The sequence below is a fragment of the Entelurus aequoreus genome, linkage group LG03 (assembly GCF_033978785.1).
Source record: "Entelurus aequoreus isolate RoL-2023_Sb linkage group LG03, RoL_Eaeq_v1.1, whole genome shotgun sequence".
Taxonomy (NCBI): Eukaryota; Metazoa; Chordata; class Actinopteri; order Syngnathiformes; family Syngnathidae; genus Entelurus; species Entelurus aequoreus.
The window spans coordinates 88,935,869-88,953,368 of record NC_084733.1 but is presented as its reverse complement, the minus strand read 5'-3'; the positions used below and the strand labels follow the sequence as shown (position 1 = coordinate 88,953,368).

The 17,500-nt window shown below is 38.2% G+C and overlaps 1 protein-coding gene across 1 annotated transcript in view; it reads right to left on the bottom strand.

Moving 5' to 3' along the window:
- Positions 1 to 17,500, bottom strand: part of LOC133647060 (membrane-associated guanylate kinase, WW and PDZ domain-containing protein 2-like) — a 233,263-nt gene that overhangs the window by 114,882 nt on the left and 100,881 nt on the right. The window contains exon 4 of the mRNA XM_062043117.1: positions 13,830 to 14,054. Within this exon, the coding sequence (XP_061899101.1) occupies positions 13,830 to 14,054 (225 nt within the window). The remainder of the gene's footprint in view (positions 1 to 13,829; positions 14,055 to 17,500) is intronic.

The following is a 17,500-nucleotide window of genomic DNA, read 5'->3' as shown; positions in this document are numbered from 1 at the left end:
AAACAAAAAAGCATATTTTCGGGGCTTCCCATTCAAAGGGCCCATAGCGATTAGTTTTCGGAATAGCGTCGCCATGGTAACGCGAAATGTTCCCAACTAAAAGTTCCGCCTTCGGCGTGAGCGAGACCTTTCCGACGATATAACACGTGGGGGTTCGTTGGCTGGTTCGTCTGACATTAATCGTAAGAGAAATTGTGTGAATACTTTTGGAGCATTCACACAGTGACACTGCAGTTTATGTAGGATTTGTTGAAAAACTTCATGCCGAACAAAGTCTGATTGTGGGCAAACGCTTTCAGATATCGACTTTTCGTAAAAACCGTGAGCGCCTCAAGGCTTTGGGGAACATTCCGGTGTTCTCAGATTTCCGATAAATGGAGAAATGGCCGAGTTAGAGCGAGTAGAAAAATGGGAATTTGTGTGTTTTTGTGTTCTTCAGAGCCGGCATGTAACATTAGAGTCAATGAGAGATTTAGCTGACTTTCTTGGCTTTGAGGGCCAACACGAGCAAAATGAGACACATGACCTCCATAAAAGTGACATTTTCTGAGAGAGGACATGTGTGTCAACGTTTTCCCCGAAACACATGATAGTGGGATAAAAGATGCGGCAGTGAGGAGAGATTGTTCACAAACAAAAAAGCATATTTTCGGGGCTTCACATTCAAAGGGCCCAAAGCGATTAGTTTTCGGAATAGCGTCGCCATGGTAACGCGAAATGTTCCCAACTAAAAGTTCCGCCGTCTGCGCGAGCGAGACCTTTCCGACGATATAACATATGTGGGGGTTCTTTGGCCGGTTCGTCTCACATTAATCGTAAGAGAAATTGTGTGAATACTTTTGGAGCATTCACACAATGACACTGCAGTTTATGTAGGATTTGTTGAAAAACGTAATGCCGAACAAAGTCTGATTGTGGGCAAACGCTTCCAGATATCGACTTTTCATAAAAACCGTGAGCGCCTCAAGGCTTTGGGGAACGTTCCGGTGTTCTCAGATTTCCGATACATGAAGAAATGGCCGAGTTAGAACGAGTAGAAAAATGGGAATTTGTGTGTTTTTGTGTTCTTCAGAGCCGACATGTAACATTAGAGTCAATGAGAGATTTAGCCGACTTTCTTGGCTTTGAGGGCCAACACGAGCGAAATGGAACACATGACCTCCATAAAAGTGACATCTTCTGAGAGAGGACATGTGTGTCAACGTTTTCGATGTCGCTTGGGATCGCTTCAAAACGGCGTTCCTAAAGATACTAAATGACATGGCTCCCGTGAAAACAGTCAGGATCAAAGCCCGCTCGGAACCATGGATGAATCCGGACCTATTAGCTGCCATAAAAGACAGAGACAGGAAATACTCTGAATACCAAAAATGTAAAACAGAAGTAGATAAACAACCCAATAATATCAACCTCAAATTACTCCTTTCAACTCTCAAAAAGCAATGCAATAAATTAAGAAATAAGTCAACCAACCTGACTAAATCCTTAAAAAAAAATTACATTAACGACAAAATAGAGGAAAACACGAATAAGCCACGTGAGCTCTGGAAAATTCTCAACAACCAGCTTCCTGGTTGCAGCCAGAAACTTAAAACAAGACTCACCAACATCAGCATCAAGGAGGGTGACTCCCTCATTACAGACAAAATGGAGGTAGCTAGCAGACTTAACGCCTTTTTCACCAGCATAGCTGCAACTCTTGTCAACAAGCTGTCCCACCACTCTGGTCGCTTTGGTGTAGAACACATTAAAGCCTTCTACAGAAAGCTAGGAGTATCCAACAATGATTTCAAATTAGAAATGGTCACAGCTGATGAGGTGTTTAAAAAATTGAGCGCGCTCCACCCTAACAAGGCCACCGGTCTTGATAATATTCCCTCCAGATTCCTCAGGGACTCTGCCTCCATCATTGCCCCGATCATCACGCACATAATAAACCTATCAATTACACAAGGCCAAGTACCAAAAGATTTTAAGATAGCAAGAGTAACTCCCCTCTTTAAAAAAGGAAGCAAATTGGAACCTGGCAACTACCGACCTGTTTCTATTCTCAGCTCCATTTCGAAAGTAATGGAGAAAATAGTTTATGAACAGGTCGATAGTTACCTTGCCACTAATAAACTCATGTACAAATTCCAATCCGGCTTCAGAACTAACCACTCCACTGACACATGCCTTCTCTATCTGACCGACCACATCAAACATGAGGTGGACGCGGGCAAATACTGCGGCATGGTCATGCTGGACCTTCAGAAGGCCTTTGACACCGTTAACCACGCTATACTGTTGGATAAGCTCAGAGCAATCGGATTTAACAAAACCTCTTGGAGCTGGATGCAGTCTTACTTGGAGGGGAGGGAGCAGGTGGTAGAGGTGAACGGCACCGTGTCCCCCCCCCTCTCGGTGAACTGTGGAGTCCCCCAAGGCAGTATATTGGGACCTTTACTGTTCCTAATATACATAAACGACATGTCATCGGCATGTGACTGTGAATTGTTTTTGTTTGCGGATGACTCTGCCCTGCTGGTATCCGGCAAGGACAAGTCACAGGTGGAGAAAATCCTCAGTGCTGAGCTCTGTAGAATTTGCACCTGGCTCGCTGACAACAAGCTATCCATCCACTTGGGTAAAACAGAATCCATCCTGTTTGGGTCCCACATCAAACTTAAGAGAGTCAATCACTTCACCATAAAAGTAGGTGACAGTGTCATCACCAGGAAAGATGAGGTCACCTACCTAGGTTCCATTCTAGAGGCTAACCTTTCCTGTGATAAAATGGCAACCAAGGTAATCAAAAAGGTTAACCAACGAACGAGATTTCTCTACAGAATTTCCTCTCTGGTCAACAAAAGCACCTTGAGGATTCTGGCGGGAACTCTCGTTCAACCCTTTTTCGATTACGCATGCACCTCCTGGTACCCTAGCACCTCCAAAACCCTCAAATCTAAACTCCAAACATCTCAGAACAAGCTAGTCAGGTTACTTCTAGACCTCCACCCCAGATCCCACCTCACTCCTACCCACTTCTCTAAAGTGGGCTGGCTCAAGGTGGAGGACAGAGTTAAACAACTTGCACTGAGCCTAGTCTATAAAATCCGCTACACCTCCCTGATACCGAAGTACATGTCAAACTACTTCCTTAACGTAAATGACCGCCATAACCACAACACCAGGGGGTGCTCCACTAACCACGTTAAACCCAGATTCCGAACTAACAAAGGTCTTAACTCATTCTCTTTCTATGCCACATCAATGTGGAATGCGCTCCCAACAGGTATAAAAGAAAGGGCATCTCTATCCTCCTTCAAAACCGCTATAAAAGTTCACCTCCAGGCAGCTACAACCCTAAACTAACACCCTCCCCGGATTGCTAATAATATAATGTAAACAATCAAATGCAGATTCTTTTTCTTATGCCTTCTGATCTCTCTCTCTCTCTCTCTCTCTCTCTCTCTCTCTCTCTCTCTCTCTCTCTCTCTCTCTCTATGTCCACTACTTGATGTCCATACCCCCCCCCCCACCCCACCCCCCCTCCACACTCCTGATTGTAAATAATGTAAATAATTCAATGTGATTATCTTGTGTGATGACTGTATTATGATGATAGTATATATGATAGTATATATCTGTATCATGAATCAATTTAAGTGGACCCCGACTTAAACAAGTTGAAAAACTTATTCGGGTGTTACCATTTAGTGGTCAATTGTACGGAATATGTACTTCACTGTGCAACCTACTAATAAAAATCTCAATCAATCAATTCCCCGAAACACATGACAGTGGGATAAAAGATGTGGCAGTGAGGAGAGATTGTTCACAAACAAAAAAGCATATTTTCGCAAACTAGAGTGGACGCCATCCGCTTTAATGGGAAAACCCCATGAATAATTTTGGAGCATTCACACAATAAAATTGTCAAATTTTCCCGACGAACATGCATTATCGCGATATAAAAATAGTATTAAAATAGCAAATTTATATCATTTATACCTTTTTCCGTCTTTTGTTGGAATAATTATGGGCCTGCTGCAATTCCGAAAACTAATTGCTTTGGGCCCATTGAATAGGTACGAAACCGTTATAGTGGCGAATATTTTTGAGTTAATTTTGCAACCGTTTACCCTACAGTCATTTAACCTGGTACGTGACACTTGTTACTCTGTTAGCATGCTTACATTAAAGTGCTAACTTTTTTTTAGCTAATTTTACACTTTTTACTCTAATTCCCCAGCCAAACACTTTAGAGTCATATAACTTGGTATGTGACACAAGCTAACTTTTAGCATGCTAACGTTAGCTTGCTAACAATAGCATGCTACATTTCTGAGCTAGTTTTGCAACCGTTTACACCAGAGTCCTATAACTTGGTACGTGATATTTGTTAACTGTTAGCATGCAAACGATAGCATGCTCGCCACCACAGTACAGTACATATTCCGTACAATTGACCACTAAATGGTAACACCCGAATAAGTTTTTCAACTTGTTTAAGTCGGGGTCCACGTAATCAATTCACGCTTGGTGATTTAACCCCCAATTCCAACCCTTGATGCCGAGCGCCAAGCAGGGAGGTAATGGCTCCCATTTTTATAGTCTTTGGTACGACTCGGCCGGGGTTTGAACTCACAACCTTCCAGTCTCCGGGCGGACACTCTAACCACAAGGCCACTGAGCAGGTCCTTGCTATCATGCTAACGTTTGCACACATGCTAAATGTTAGCATTTTAATGTAAGCATGCTAACATTTTAGGCTAGCGGTGTAGCTCAAAAAGTATGGCTGAGCTACAAGAGGAGGTTATCTCGCTACTTGAGCGCCCTATGGCAAAATCATTATATAGTTTGTGTACCCATTCAATTGGCTCATAGGTACCCATTCAATGGGCCCACAGCGATTAGTTTCCGGAATAGCGTCGCCATGGTAATGCGAAATGTTCCCAACTAAAGCTTTTGCCGTCGGCACGAGCAAGACCTTTCCGACGGTATAACACATGTGGGGGTTCGTTGGCCGGTTCGTCTCACAAAGAGAAATTAAAACTGTCTTATTATCCTCCATGTATGTATGTATCAAGTTTTAATGGTGATAATAGTTAGTCCTCTAAATGCTGCGTTGAAACAACTGGAGAGCACAGCCATCGATCTTATGTAGTTGTTGATGTTATTCACCTCGGCGTTGGCCTGTTTGTCTCACAAAGAGAAATTAAAACTGTCTTATTATCCTCCATGTATGTATGTATCAAGTTTTAATGGTGATAATAGTTAGTCCTCTAAATGCTGCGTTGAAACAACTGGAGAGCACAGCCATCGATCTTATGTAGTTGTTGATGTTATTCACCTCGGCGTTGGCCTGTTTGTCTCACAAAGAGAAATTAAAACTGTCTTATTATCCTCCATGTATGTATGTATCAAGTTTTAATGGTGATAATAGCTAGTCCTCTAAATGCTGCGTTGAAACAACTGGAGAGCACAGCCATCAATCTTATGTAGTTGTTGACGTTATTCACCTCGGCGTTGGCCTGTTTGTCTCACAAAGAGAAATTAAAACTGTCTTATTATCCTCCATGTATGTATGTATCAAGTTTTAATGGTGATAATAGTTAGTCCTCTAAATGCTGCGTTGAAACAACTGGAGAGCACAGCCATCGATCTTATGTAGTTGTTGATGTTATTCACCTCGGCGTTGGCCTGTTTGTCTCACAAAGAGAAATTAAAACTGTCTTATTATCCTCCATGTATGTATATATATCAGGTTTTAATGGTGATATTAGTTAGTCCTCTAAATGCTGCGTTGAAACAACTGGAGAGCACAGCCATCGATCTTATGTAGTTGTTGACGTTATTCACCTCGGCGTTGGCCGGTTCGTCTCACAAAGAGAAATTAAAACTGTCTTATTATCCTCCATGTATGTATGTATCAGGTTTTAATGGTGATAATAGTTAGTCCACTAAATGCTGCGTTGAAACAACTGGAGAGCACAGCCATCGATCTTATGTAGTTGTTGATGTTATTCACCGCGGCGTTGGCCTGTTTGTCTCACAAAGAGAAATTAAAACTGTCTTATTATCTTCCATGTATGTATGCATCAAGTTTTAATGGTGATATTAGTTAGTCCTCTAAATGCTGCGTTGAAACAACTGGAGAGCACAGCCATCAATCTTATGTAGTTGTTGATGTTATACACCTCGGCGTTGGCCGGTTCGTCTCACAAAGAGAAATTAAAACTGTCTTATTATCCTCCATGTATGTATGTATCAAGTTTTAATGGTGATATTAGTTAGTCCTCTAAATGCTGCGTTGAAACAACTGGAGAGCACAGCCATCAATCTTATGTAGTTGTTGACGTTATTCACCTCGGCGGGGTTTCTACGTTCCAGTTATTTTCCTTGCAAATTCTCAGAAAACGCCAGTCTGGCTCATTTTCCCGCCGCCGCACACGTGCAGACCTGGATTCCGGGCGCCACAGGCACGGCACGCACCATGAGTCAGCGCTGCCGAGCTGTGAAGCCCCGGGAGGGAGCGAGAGAGCGAGATGGAGAGGTCTGAGGACAGCGAGCATGAGGAGTACACGCCATGTCGGAAAGAGAGAGAAACCGGCAAAGACGGAGACGTTCGGGGTCAGAGTGAGTCAGGGACGGGAGGAAAAAGACTCGGAGAGGGGCGAGGAAAAAGAGGGAGCTGGTGGCGTCCAAGTCACACACGAGCATGAATATTCATGTTTGTTTCCGCGCAAGTGCTGCCGTATCACACGTCTTATTGTCGGGGAGGAAGTCGTCCGGCATCAGCGTCAACTCAGAGAGTTTCATGCTTCCGTGCACTGGAGGTTGTTTCCCCTCAAAGGCCAGATGTGGAAGCAAAAATAGCAGCACACACGGCAGCGAAGGACAGAAGAAGGACAATACTCTTATTTATTAATACCACCTTAACATTTGACACCCAAACAATCATACACTTATTTAATAATACCACCTTAACATTTGACAACAAAACAATTATATTCTTATTTAATAATACCACCTTAACATTTGACAACAAAACAATTATACACTTATTTAATAATACCACCTTAACATTTGACAACAAAACAATTATATTCTTATTTAATAATACCACCTTAACATTTGACAACAAAACAATTATACACTTATTTATTAATACCACCTTAACATTTGACACCCAAACAATCATACACTTATTTAATAATACCACCTTAACATTTGACCAGAAAACAATTATTTAATAACACCACCTCAAAACATTTGATAACCAAACAAGTACACACTTATTTAATAATACCACCTTAACATTTGATAAGGAAACAACTACACACGTATTTAATAATACCACCTTAACATTTAAAAAGAAAACAACTATACACTTATTTAATAATACCACCTTAACATTTGATAAGAAAACAATTATACACTTATTTAATAATACCACCTTAACATTTGACAACAAAACAACTAGACACTTATTTAATAATACCACCTTAACATTAAACAACAAAACATTTATGCACTTATTTAATAATACCACCTTAACATTTGACAACAAAACAATTATGCACTTATTTTAAAATACCACCTTAACATTTGACAACAAAATAATTAGACACTTATTTAACAATACACCTTAACATTTGACAACAAAACAATTATACACTTTTTTAATATCACCTTAACATTTGACAACAAAACAATTGTACACTTATTTAATAATACCACCTTAATATTTGACAAGAAAACAAATATAGGCTAATTTAATAATACCACCTTAACATTAGACAAGAAAACAATCATACACTTATTTAATAATACCACCTTAACATTTGATAAGAAAACAATTATACACTTATTTAATAATACACCTTAACATTTGACAACAAAACAATTATACAATTATTTAATAATACCACCTTAACATTTGACATCAAAACAATTACACACTTATTTAAGAGTACCACCTTAAAATTTGACAACAAAACAATCATACACTTATTTAATTATACCACCTTAACATTTGACAACTAAACAATTACACACTTATTTAATAATACCACCTTAATATTTGACAACAAAACAGTTGTACACTTATTTATTAATACCACCTTAACATTTGACAACAAAACAATTGTACACCTATTTAATAATACCACCTTAATATTTGACAACAAAACAATTGTACACCTATTTAATAATACCACCTTAACATTTGACAAGAAAACAATTACACACTTATTTAATAATACCACCTTAACATTTGACAAAAAATAAATAAATACACTTATTAAATAATACCACCTTAACATTTGACAAGAAAACAATAACACACTTATTTAATAATACCACCTTAACATTTGACAACAAAACAATTATAGACTTATTTAATAATACCACCTTAACATTAGAGGGGAAGAGAGGGGTGTTCTTAGTGATCAGCATCCAGGCCAGAGGCAGCAGAGGTGTGAAGAAGGAGGAGGAGGAGGAGGAGGAGGAGGAGGAGGAGGAGGAAGAGGAGGAGGAGGATAATGGAGACGACTTTAAGGTGCCTTTGAGGCCAGTTATGTAAGTTGTGTTTACTGTACGTCTGCAAGCGTTCAGGGTGCAGTCTCAGTCCAGATTTATGGACGGAGGGCAGACATGAGACGGACTGAAGATGGAAAGTAAAGTCCGCAGCTCTTCCTTCTGGGGGGGATAAAGAGGTTTGTATTCAAGTGCACCTGACAGCCAGTCTAGCACACAACAACACAGCAGACTCTTTGGGGGTTCCAAGTCCAGCACACAACAACACAGCAGACACTATGGGGGTTCCAAGTCCAGCACACAACAACACAGCACACACTTTGGGGGTTCCAAGTCCAGCACACAACAACACAGCAGACACTTTGGGGGTTCCAAGTCCAGCACACAACAACACAACAGACACTTTGGGGGTTCCAAGTCCAGCACACAACAACACAGCAGACACTTTGGGGGTTCCAAGTCCAGCACACAACAACACAGGAGACACTTTGGGGGTTCCAAGTCCAGCACACAACAACACAGGAGACACTTTGGGGGTTCCAAGTCCAGCACACAACAACACAGCAGACTCTTTGGGGGTTCCAAGTCCACCATACACTTTGGGGTTTCCAAGTCCACCACTTTGGGGGTTCCAAGAGAATTTCATGCCCTCCGCCCACCTTTGATGGAAGGAAACTGAATGTTTGGGGTTTAAAAGTCCAGTCACATTGCAGCAGTTTGAAAATCTCCCCGAGTGTTTCAGGATCAAATTGAAGGTTCTTCTTATGGTTTATAAATGTTTTTATGCGGCGCCGGCCCGTGGCATAGGCCGTATAGGCAAATGCTAAGGGCGCCGTCCATCAGGGGGCGCCACGCCAGTGCCACAAATGTTGGAGAAAAAAAAAAAAAAAAAAAAAAGTTGGTACTATTAATTCTAAATACATAAAATAATCCCACGTTAATTAAAATGCAAAGTAAAGCCTATTTAATAGAAATATTATTTGTTACAACATTACGCCACCCGCCCCCCCCCTTCCCCCCGCACGGTGCGCCCCCTCCCTTCCCGTATCATGACTCTTTTTGGACGTCACCACATCAAAAAATCAACACAAGATGTCAAAACGGCCAAAACTGTCAGGTGCCCAGGGAAGAAAAAAGAGAAAAGAGGAGGAGAAACGAGAAAAAGACAGAGGTAGCAGGTAGGTAACGTTAGCCTACATGAAATTATTTGTCTGTTACAGAATGTGATAGTAACCTGGCTTTTTAGCATTAAGCTAATGTTACATGATTCGGCAATTGCTAATCAATAAATAGCTAGTTCTGTTTTAACGTCAGGTTAATATTGTGGAGGGGGCTAAATTGTTATGGAAAATAATAATGTAACGTTAGGTAATTACAGTACTCCCACCTTACATTCCTCATGGACATTTGTATTAGACCTTTTCAGCAGGTGTTTTTTGTTTACATTGTTATTGCCTTCTGGTTAGCTGATGTTTGCCCTGCAGGTAATAGTCACTTGTCCACCCCTTTATATATTAGGTATAGTTGTAAGCCTAGTTGTTAAAGTGCACATCATCAATGTTAATTAAGCAATATCACATGTTTTTTAATTTGAGCACTGCTGTGATTCGGTTAAAGATAATCATAACATAACATTCTCATATAATATGTTCATTTGCTTTCTTTAAGTAAAAAAAAAGGTCAAAGACAAAGCTATTCGGTTTCTTGTGAGTATATACACTTCACTGCCAATGTGGGGGGGCGCCACCTAAAATCTTGCCTAGGGTGCCAGATTGGTTTGGGCCAGGCCTGTTTTGATGCTATTAGGCCTTCTTTGCTTTCACCCTACGAACCTTCACAGGCCTGAGATCCTGCGGCACTCGTCTCCTAATTATTCTAAAAGTCAGGACACAAAGTCATCTTTCCACCATTGTGGCCCCCGTCTATGGAACAGTTTTCTGGAAGACCTCAGGGCTGCGGAGAACATTCATGTTTGTAAGAGCAGGCTTAAAGACCCACCTTTTGGATGTGGCTTTTACATAATATTCATTCTTTTCATTTAAGTCATTCCTACTTTTATTCCTACTTTTCTAAATCTATTAGTCATGCAAGATTGTATTTAGTATTATTTATTAATTGATATATTTACTGTTTATTTTTTTTATTATCATATGTCTTACTTGTATTTGATCCTTATGCATGGAATCAAACATTTGATGTCCAGCAACTTTTTACATCTTAACGCTAAGAACACGGAAATGTTGATTATCGGTTCTGCTAGACACTTATTTGTTAATACCACCTTAACATTTGACAACAATACAATTATACACTTATTTAATAATACCACCTTAACATTTGACAACAATACAATTATACACTTATTTAATAATACCACCTTAACATTTGACAAGAAAACAATTACACTAATTTAATAATACCACCTTAACATTTGACAAGAAAACAATTACACTAATTTAATAATACCACCTTAACATTTGACAACAAAACAATTATACACTAATTTAAAAATACCACCTTAACATTTGACAAGAAAACAATTACACTAATTTAATAATACCACCTTAACATTTGACAAGAAAACAATTACACTAATTTAATAATACCACCTTAACATTTGACAACAAAACAATTATACACTTATTTAAAGGCCTACTGAAACCCACTACTACCGACCACGCAGTCTGATAGTTTATATATCAATGATGAAATCTTAACATTATAACACATGCCAATACGGCCGGGTTAACTTATAAAGTGACATTTTAAATTTGCCGCTAAACTTCCGGTTCGAAACGCCTCTGAGGATGACGTATGCGCGTGACGTAGCCCGGCGAACACGGGTATGCCTTCCACATTGAAGCCAATACGAAAAAGCTCTGTTTTCATTTCATAATTCCACAGTATTCTGGACATCTGTGTTCGTGAATCTGTTGCAATTATGTTTATTGCATTATGGAGAAAGAAGCTGAGCAAGCAAAGAAGAAAGTTGTCGGTGCGAAATGGACGTATTTTTCGAATGAAGTCAGCAACAACAGTACACAGCCGGCGCGTCTTTGTTTACATTCCCGAAAGATGCAGTCAAGATGGAAGAACTCGGATAACAGAGACTCTAACCAGGAGGACTTTTGACTTCGATACACAGACGCCTGTGGAGAACTGGGACAACACAGACTCTTACCAGGATTACTTTGATTTGGATGACAAAGACGCAGACGTGCTACTGTGAGTATGCAGCTTTGGCTTCTAAACATTTGATCGCTTGACCGTATGTGCGCAACTTTTTTTTGCGTATGTACGTAACTTTTTAAAAATATATAAGCTTTATGAACCTTGGGTTAGGTGAACGGTCTTTTGGGCTGACTGATTGTGTGTGTTGATCAGGTGTTTGAATTGTATTGGCATGTTCTATGGAGCTAGGAGCTAGCAGAGGAGCTAGGAGCTAGCATAACAAACACGCAGGTGTTTTTATGCAGGATTAATTTGTGGCATATTAAATATAAGCCTGGTTGTGTTGTGGCTAATAGAGTATATATATGTCTTGTGTTTATTTACTGTTGTAGTCATTCCCAGCTGAATATCAGGTCACCCCCGGCTCTCACAGCATCTTCCCTATCTGAATAGCTTCAACTCCCCACTAGTCCTTCACTTGCACTTTACTCATCCACAAATCTTTCATCCTCGCTCAAATTAATGGGGAAATTGTCGCTTTCTCGGTCCGAATCTCTCTCACTTCATGCGGCCATCATTGTAAACAATAGGGAACTTTGCGTATATGTTCAACTGACTACGTCAAGCTACTTCCTGTAGGGGCAAGCCTTTTTTTATCAGATACCAAAAGTTGCAATCTTTATCGTCGTTGTTCTATACTAAATCCTTTCAGCAAAAATATGGCAATATCGCGAAATGATCAAGTATGACACATAGAATAGATCTGCTATCCCCGTTTAAATAAAAAAAATTCATTTCAGTAGGCCTTTAATAATACCACCTTAACATTTGACAAGAAAACAATTATACACTTATTTAATAATACCACCTTAACATTTGACAAGAAAACAATTATACACTTATTTAATAATACCACCTTAACATTTGACAAGAAAACAATTACACTAATTTAATAATACCACCTTAACATTTGACAACAAAACAATTATACACTTATTTAATAATACCACCTTAACATTTGACAACAAAATAATTGTACACTTATTTAATAATACCACCTTAACATTTGACAAGAAAACAATTATACACTTATTTAATAATACCACCTTAACATTTGACAAGAAAACAATTACACTAATTTAATAATACCACCTTAACATTTGACAACAAAACAATTATACACTTATTTAATAATACCACCTTAACATTTGACAACAATACAATCATATACTTATTTAATAATACCACCTTAACATTTGACAACAAAATAATTGTACACTTATTTAATAATACCACCTTAACATTTGACAACAAAATAATTATACACTTATTTAATAATACCACCTTAACATTTGACAACAAAATAATTATACACTTATTTAATAATACCACCTTAACATTTGACAACAAAACAATTATACACTTATTTAATAATACCACCTTAACATTTGACAACAAAACAATCATATACTTATTTAATAATGCCACATTAACATTTTACAACAAAATAATTATACACTTATTTAATAATACCACCTTAACATTTGACAACAAAACATGTATGCACTTATTTAATAATACAACCTTAACATTGGACAACAAAACAATTATACTCATATTTAATTATGTCACCTTAACATTTGACAACCAAACGATTTTAGACTCATTTTATATTACCAACTTAACATTTGACAACAAAACAATTATACTCTTATTTAATAATACCACCTTAACATTTGACAACAAAACAATTATACACTTATTTAATAATACCACCTTAACATTTGACAACCAAACACTTATAGACTTAATTAATAAAACCACCTTAACATTTGACAAGAAAACACCCAGAATGTACATGAGAATAAAGAATGTGGGATTTACAATATTAACTATGAAGGATAAAACACTGCACATTGAATTAAAGACAGAAATCATCGACACACGGCAGTTTGAGTGTATATCACTGCTAGTCTGCAGCAGAATCAGTCTGACGCCGGCCAGAAATGTGAAAATGACTCAAAGCCCGGGGGCCAAATCTGTTTCCCACTAAGATTTTGGTGGGTTTCGGGATTCCGCCTACATGACAAGATTCCTAGTGGTGTCCCTAACGGAGTGTCTGGGAAGTGTGGTACCTGGCGTGATGGCCACTCCGTTGCCATTGACGACGGGGCTCTCCTCCTCCTCCTCCTCGGGGGGCTCCAAGCTGGCGCGCTGCTCCATGTTGCTGACCGACTGGTTCCTCTTCCTCTTGCCCTGGGCGCTGGGCCGGGCTCCGGGCAGCAGGGCCTCACTCACATTAAGGGGAGGGGCTGCCGGGGACGGTTCTGCCGGAGGCTTGGGTGTGCCGTAGAAGTTGTCTGCAGGGGCAAGTAGACGGTGGCATCGTCACTTCACACACTCAAAGTGGACTTCCCGTGTGGGGACTGTGACGCTTCACATTCCCGGTACCTGGGAATCGATACCGGTACCGATTTCCCGGTACTTTTGTGTGTGTTAACAAAAGTTAACATTTAAAAATGAGCTGATTACGATAACTGTGCTGTCCAGTTGCTGTGAAAAATACTTTAAAAAAGTAATTATTTATAGTTACTCGTTACTTCATCAAAAAAGTAATTTGGAGGAAAACATGGAGGAAATTATACTCCCAAGTGGGCCGGACTGGTAAAATCACGGCACGATAACTTAAAAATAAAAACTACTTAAGATTGTTTTCTTTGTTTAAAAAAATAGAACAAGCACATTATTTAATAATACCACCTTAACATTTGAGAAAACAATCATATACTTATTTAATACCACATTAACATTTGACAACAAAACAATTATGCACTTATTTAATAATACCACCTTAACATTTGACAACAAAACAATTATACTCTTATTTAATAATACCACCTTAACATTTGACAAGAAAACAAATATAGACTAATCTAATAATACCACCTTAACATTTCACAAGAAAAAAATCATATACTTATTTAATAATACCACCTTAACATTTGACAACAAAACAATTATGCACTTATTTAATAATACCACCTTAACATTTGACAAGAAAAAAATCATATACTTATTTAATAATACCACCTTAACATTTGACAACAAAACAATTATGCACTTATTTAATAATACCACCTTAACATTTGACAACAAAACAATCATATATTTATTTAACAATACCACCTTAACATTTGACAACAAAACAATTATGCACTTATTTAATAATACCACCTTAACATTTGACAAGAAAACAATCATATATTTATTTAACAATACCACCTTAACATTTGACAACAAAACAATTATACTCTTATTTAATAATACCACCTTAACATTTGACAACAAAACAATTATATATTATATACAATTATATACAAAACAATTATTCTTATAAAATAAAAGTGAGCTTTTGTCAAACCAAATATCGTGTTTTTTTCCATATTACAACAACCTATCTGGACTCGATAAGAGAATCGATAAGGAATCGGTCCGATAAGAGGATTCGATAATGGGCTCGAACTCGATAATTTCTTATCAAACATCATCCATACTTTATTAAAGACCTTGAAAAGGGGAAATAATAATAATAATAATAATAATAATAAACATCATCCCTACAAGTGTATGAAAACTTTTGACCACGACTGTTATATCCGACACCAACTGTAATGATACCAAGTGTTTTCTTACAATATTTACCCAACACTTACATGAACGCAAACGTAGATTTCAGTCACCTACTGGGTGGAACCGCTCGGTTTTAATTTGGCTGGACAGACCAGCGAAGCCACTAAATAAGTAAACAACAGGGATGTCCGATAATGGCTTTTTGCCGATATCCGATATTCCGATATTGTCCAACTCTTTAATTACCGATACCGATATCAACCGATACCGATATCCACCGATATATACAGTCGTGGAATTAACACATTATTATGTCTAATTTGGACAACCAGGTATGGTGAAGATAAGATACTTTTAAAAAAAATATATAAAATAAAACAAGATAAATAAATTAAAAACATTTTCTTGAATAAAAAAGAAAGTAAAACAATATAAAAACAGTTACATAGAAACTAGTAATTAATGAAAATGAGTAACATTAACTGTTAAAGGTTAGTACTATTAGTGGACCAGCAGCACGCACAATCATGTGTGCTTACGGACTGTATCCCTTGCAGACTGTATTGATATATATTGATATACCTGTATAATGTAGGAAGCAGAATATTAATAACAGAAAGAAACAACCCTTTTGTGTGAATGAGGAGGGAGGTTTTTTTGGGTTGGTGCATTAATTGTAAGTGTATCTTGTGTTTTTTATGTTGATTTAATAAAAAAAATAAAATAAAAAAAACGATACCGATAATAAAAAAAACGATACCGATAATTTCCGATATTACATCGGTATCGGTTTTTTATGATCGGTATCGGTTTTTTTTTTGTTTTTGTTTTTTTTTAAATTAAATCAACACATTTTAACGCATTTATCGACCGATAATATCGGCCTGCCGATATTATCGGCCGATAAATGCGTTAAAATGTGTTGATTTAATTAAAAAAATACAACAACAAAAAAAAACGATACCGATAATAAAAAACCCGATACCGATAATTTCCGATATTACATTTTAACGCATTTATCGACCGATAATATCGGCCTGCCGATATTATCGGCCGATAAATGCGTTAAAATGTGTTGATTTAATTAAAAAAAACCCAAAAAAAAACCCGATACCGATAATAAAAAAAACGATACCGATAATTTTCGATATTACATTTTAGCGCATTTATCGGCCGATAATATCGGCAGGCCGATATTATCGGCCGATAAATGCGTTAAAATGTGTTGATTTAATTAAAAAACAAAAAACAAAAAAACGATACCGATAATTAAAAAAACGATACCGATAATTTCCGATATTACATTTTAACGCATTTATCGACCGATAATATCGGCCTGCCGATATTATCGGCCGATAAATGCGTTAAAATGTGTTGATTTAATTTAAAAAAACAACAAAAAAACGATACCGATAATAAAAAAAACGATACCGATAATTTCCGATATTACATTTTAACGCATTTATCGGCCGATAATATCGGCAGGCCGATATTATCGGCCAATAAATGCGTTAAAATGTGTTGATTTAATTAAAAAAAACAACAAAAAAACGATACCGATAATAAAAAAAACGATACCGATAATTTCCGATATTACATTTTAGCGCATTTATCGGCCGATAATATCGGCAGGCCGATATTATCGGAAAATCCCTAGTAAACAAGTCACGACAGATAAAGATGTCTCCAAAAGAAGGTGCAACAAAACACACCAAAAAAAAGAGCATTTATTATTTATGCTGTAATTTTCCGTGGCATGAGAAGTGAAATGAAATATCACCACAACCCGACAGCTCCTAACCACACAGTGGCCTCCAGCCTTTGGAACAGCTGCTCACACACACACACACACACACACACACACACACACACACACACACACACACACACACACACACACACACACACACACACGCACGCACGCACACACACACACACACACACACACACACACACACACACACACACACACACACACACACACACACACACACACACACACACACACACACACACACACACACACACACACACACACACACACACACACACACACACACACACACTTGCACGCTTGTGAGGCACAATGAGGACTTGTCCTGTTCCAGCACACCTGCTTAATGACTGAAGTGTCCCTGGGGTCACAGCAAGCAGCAGTTTTAGAGGAGCAGGAACC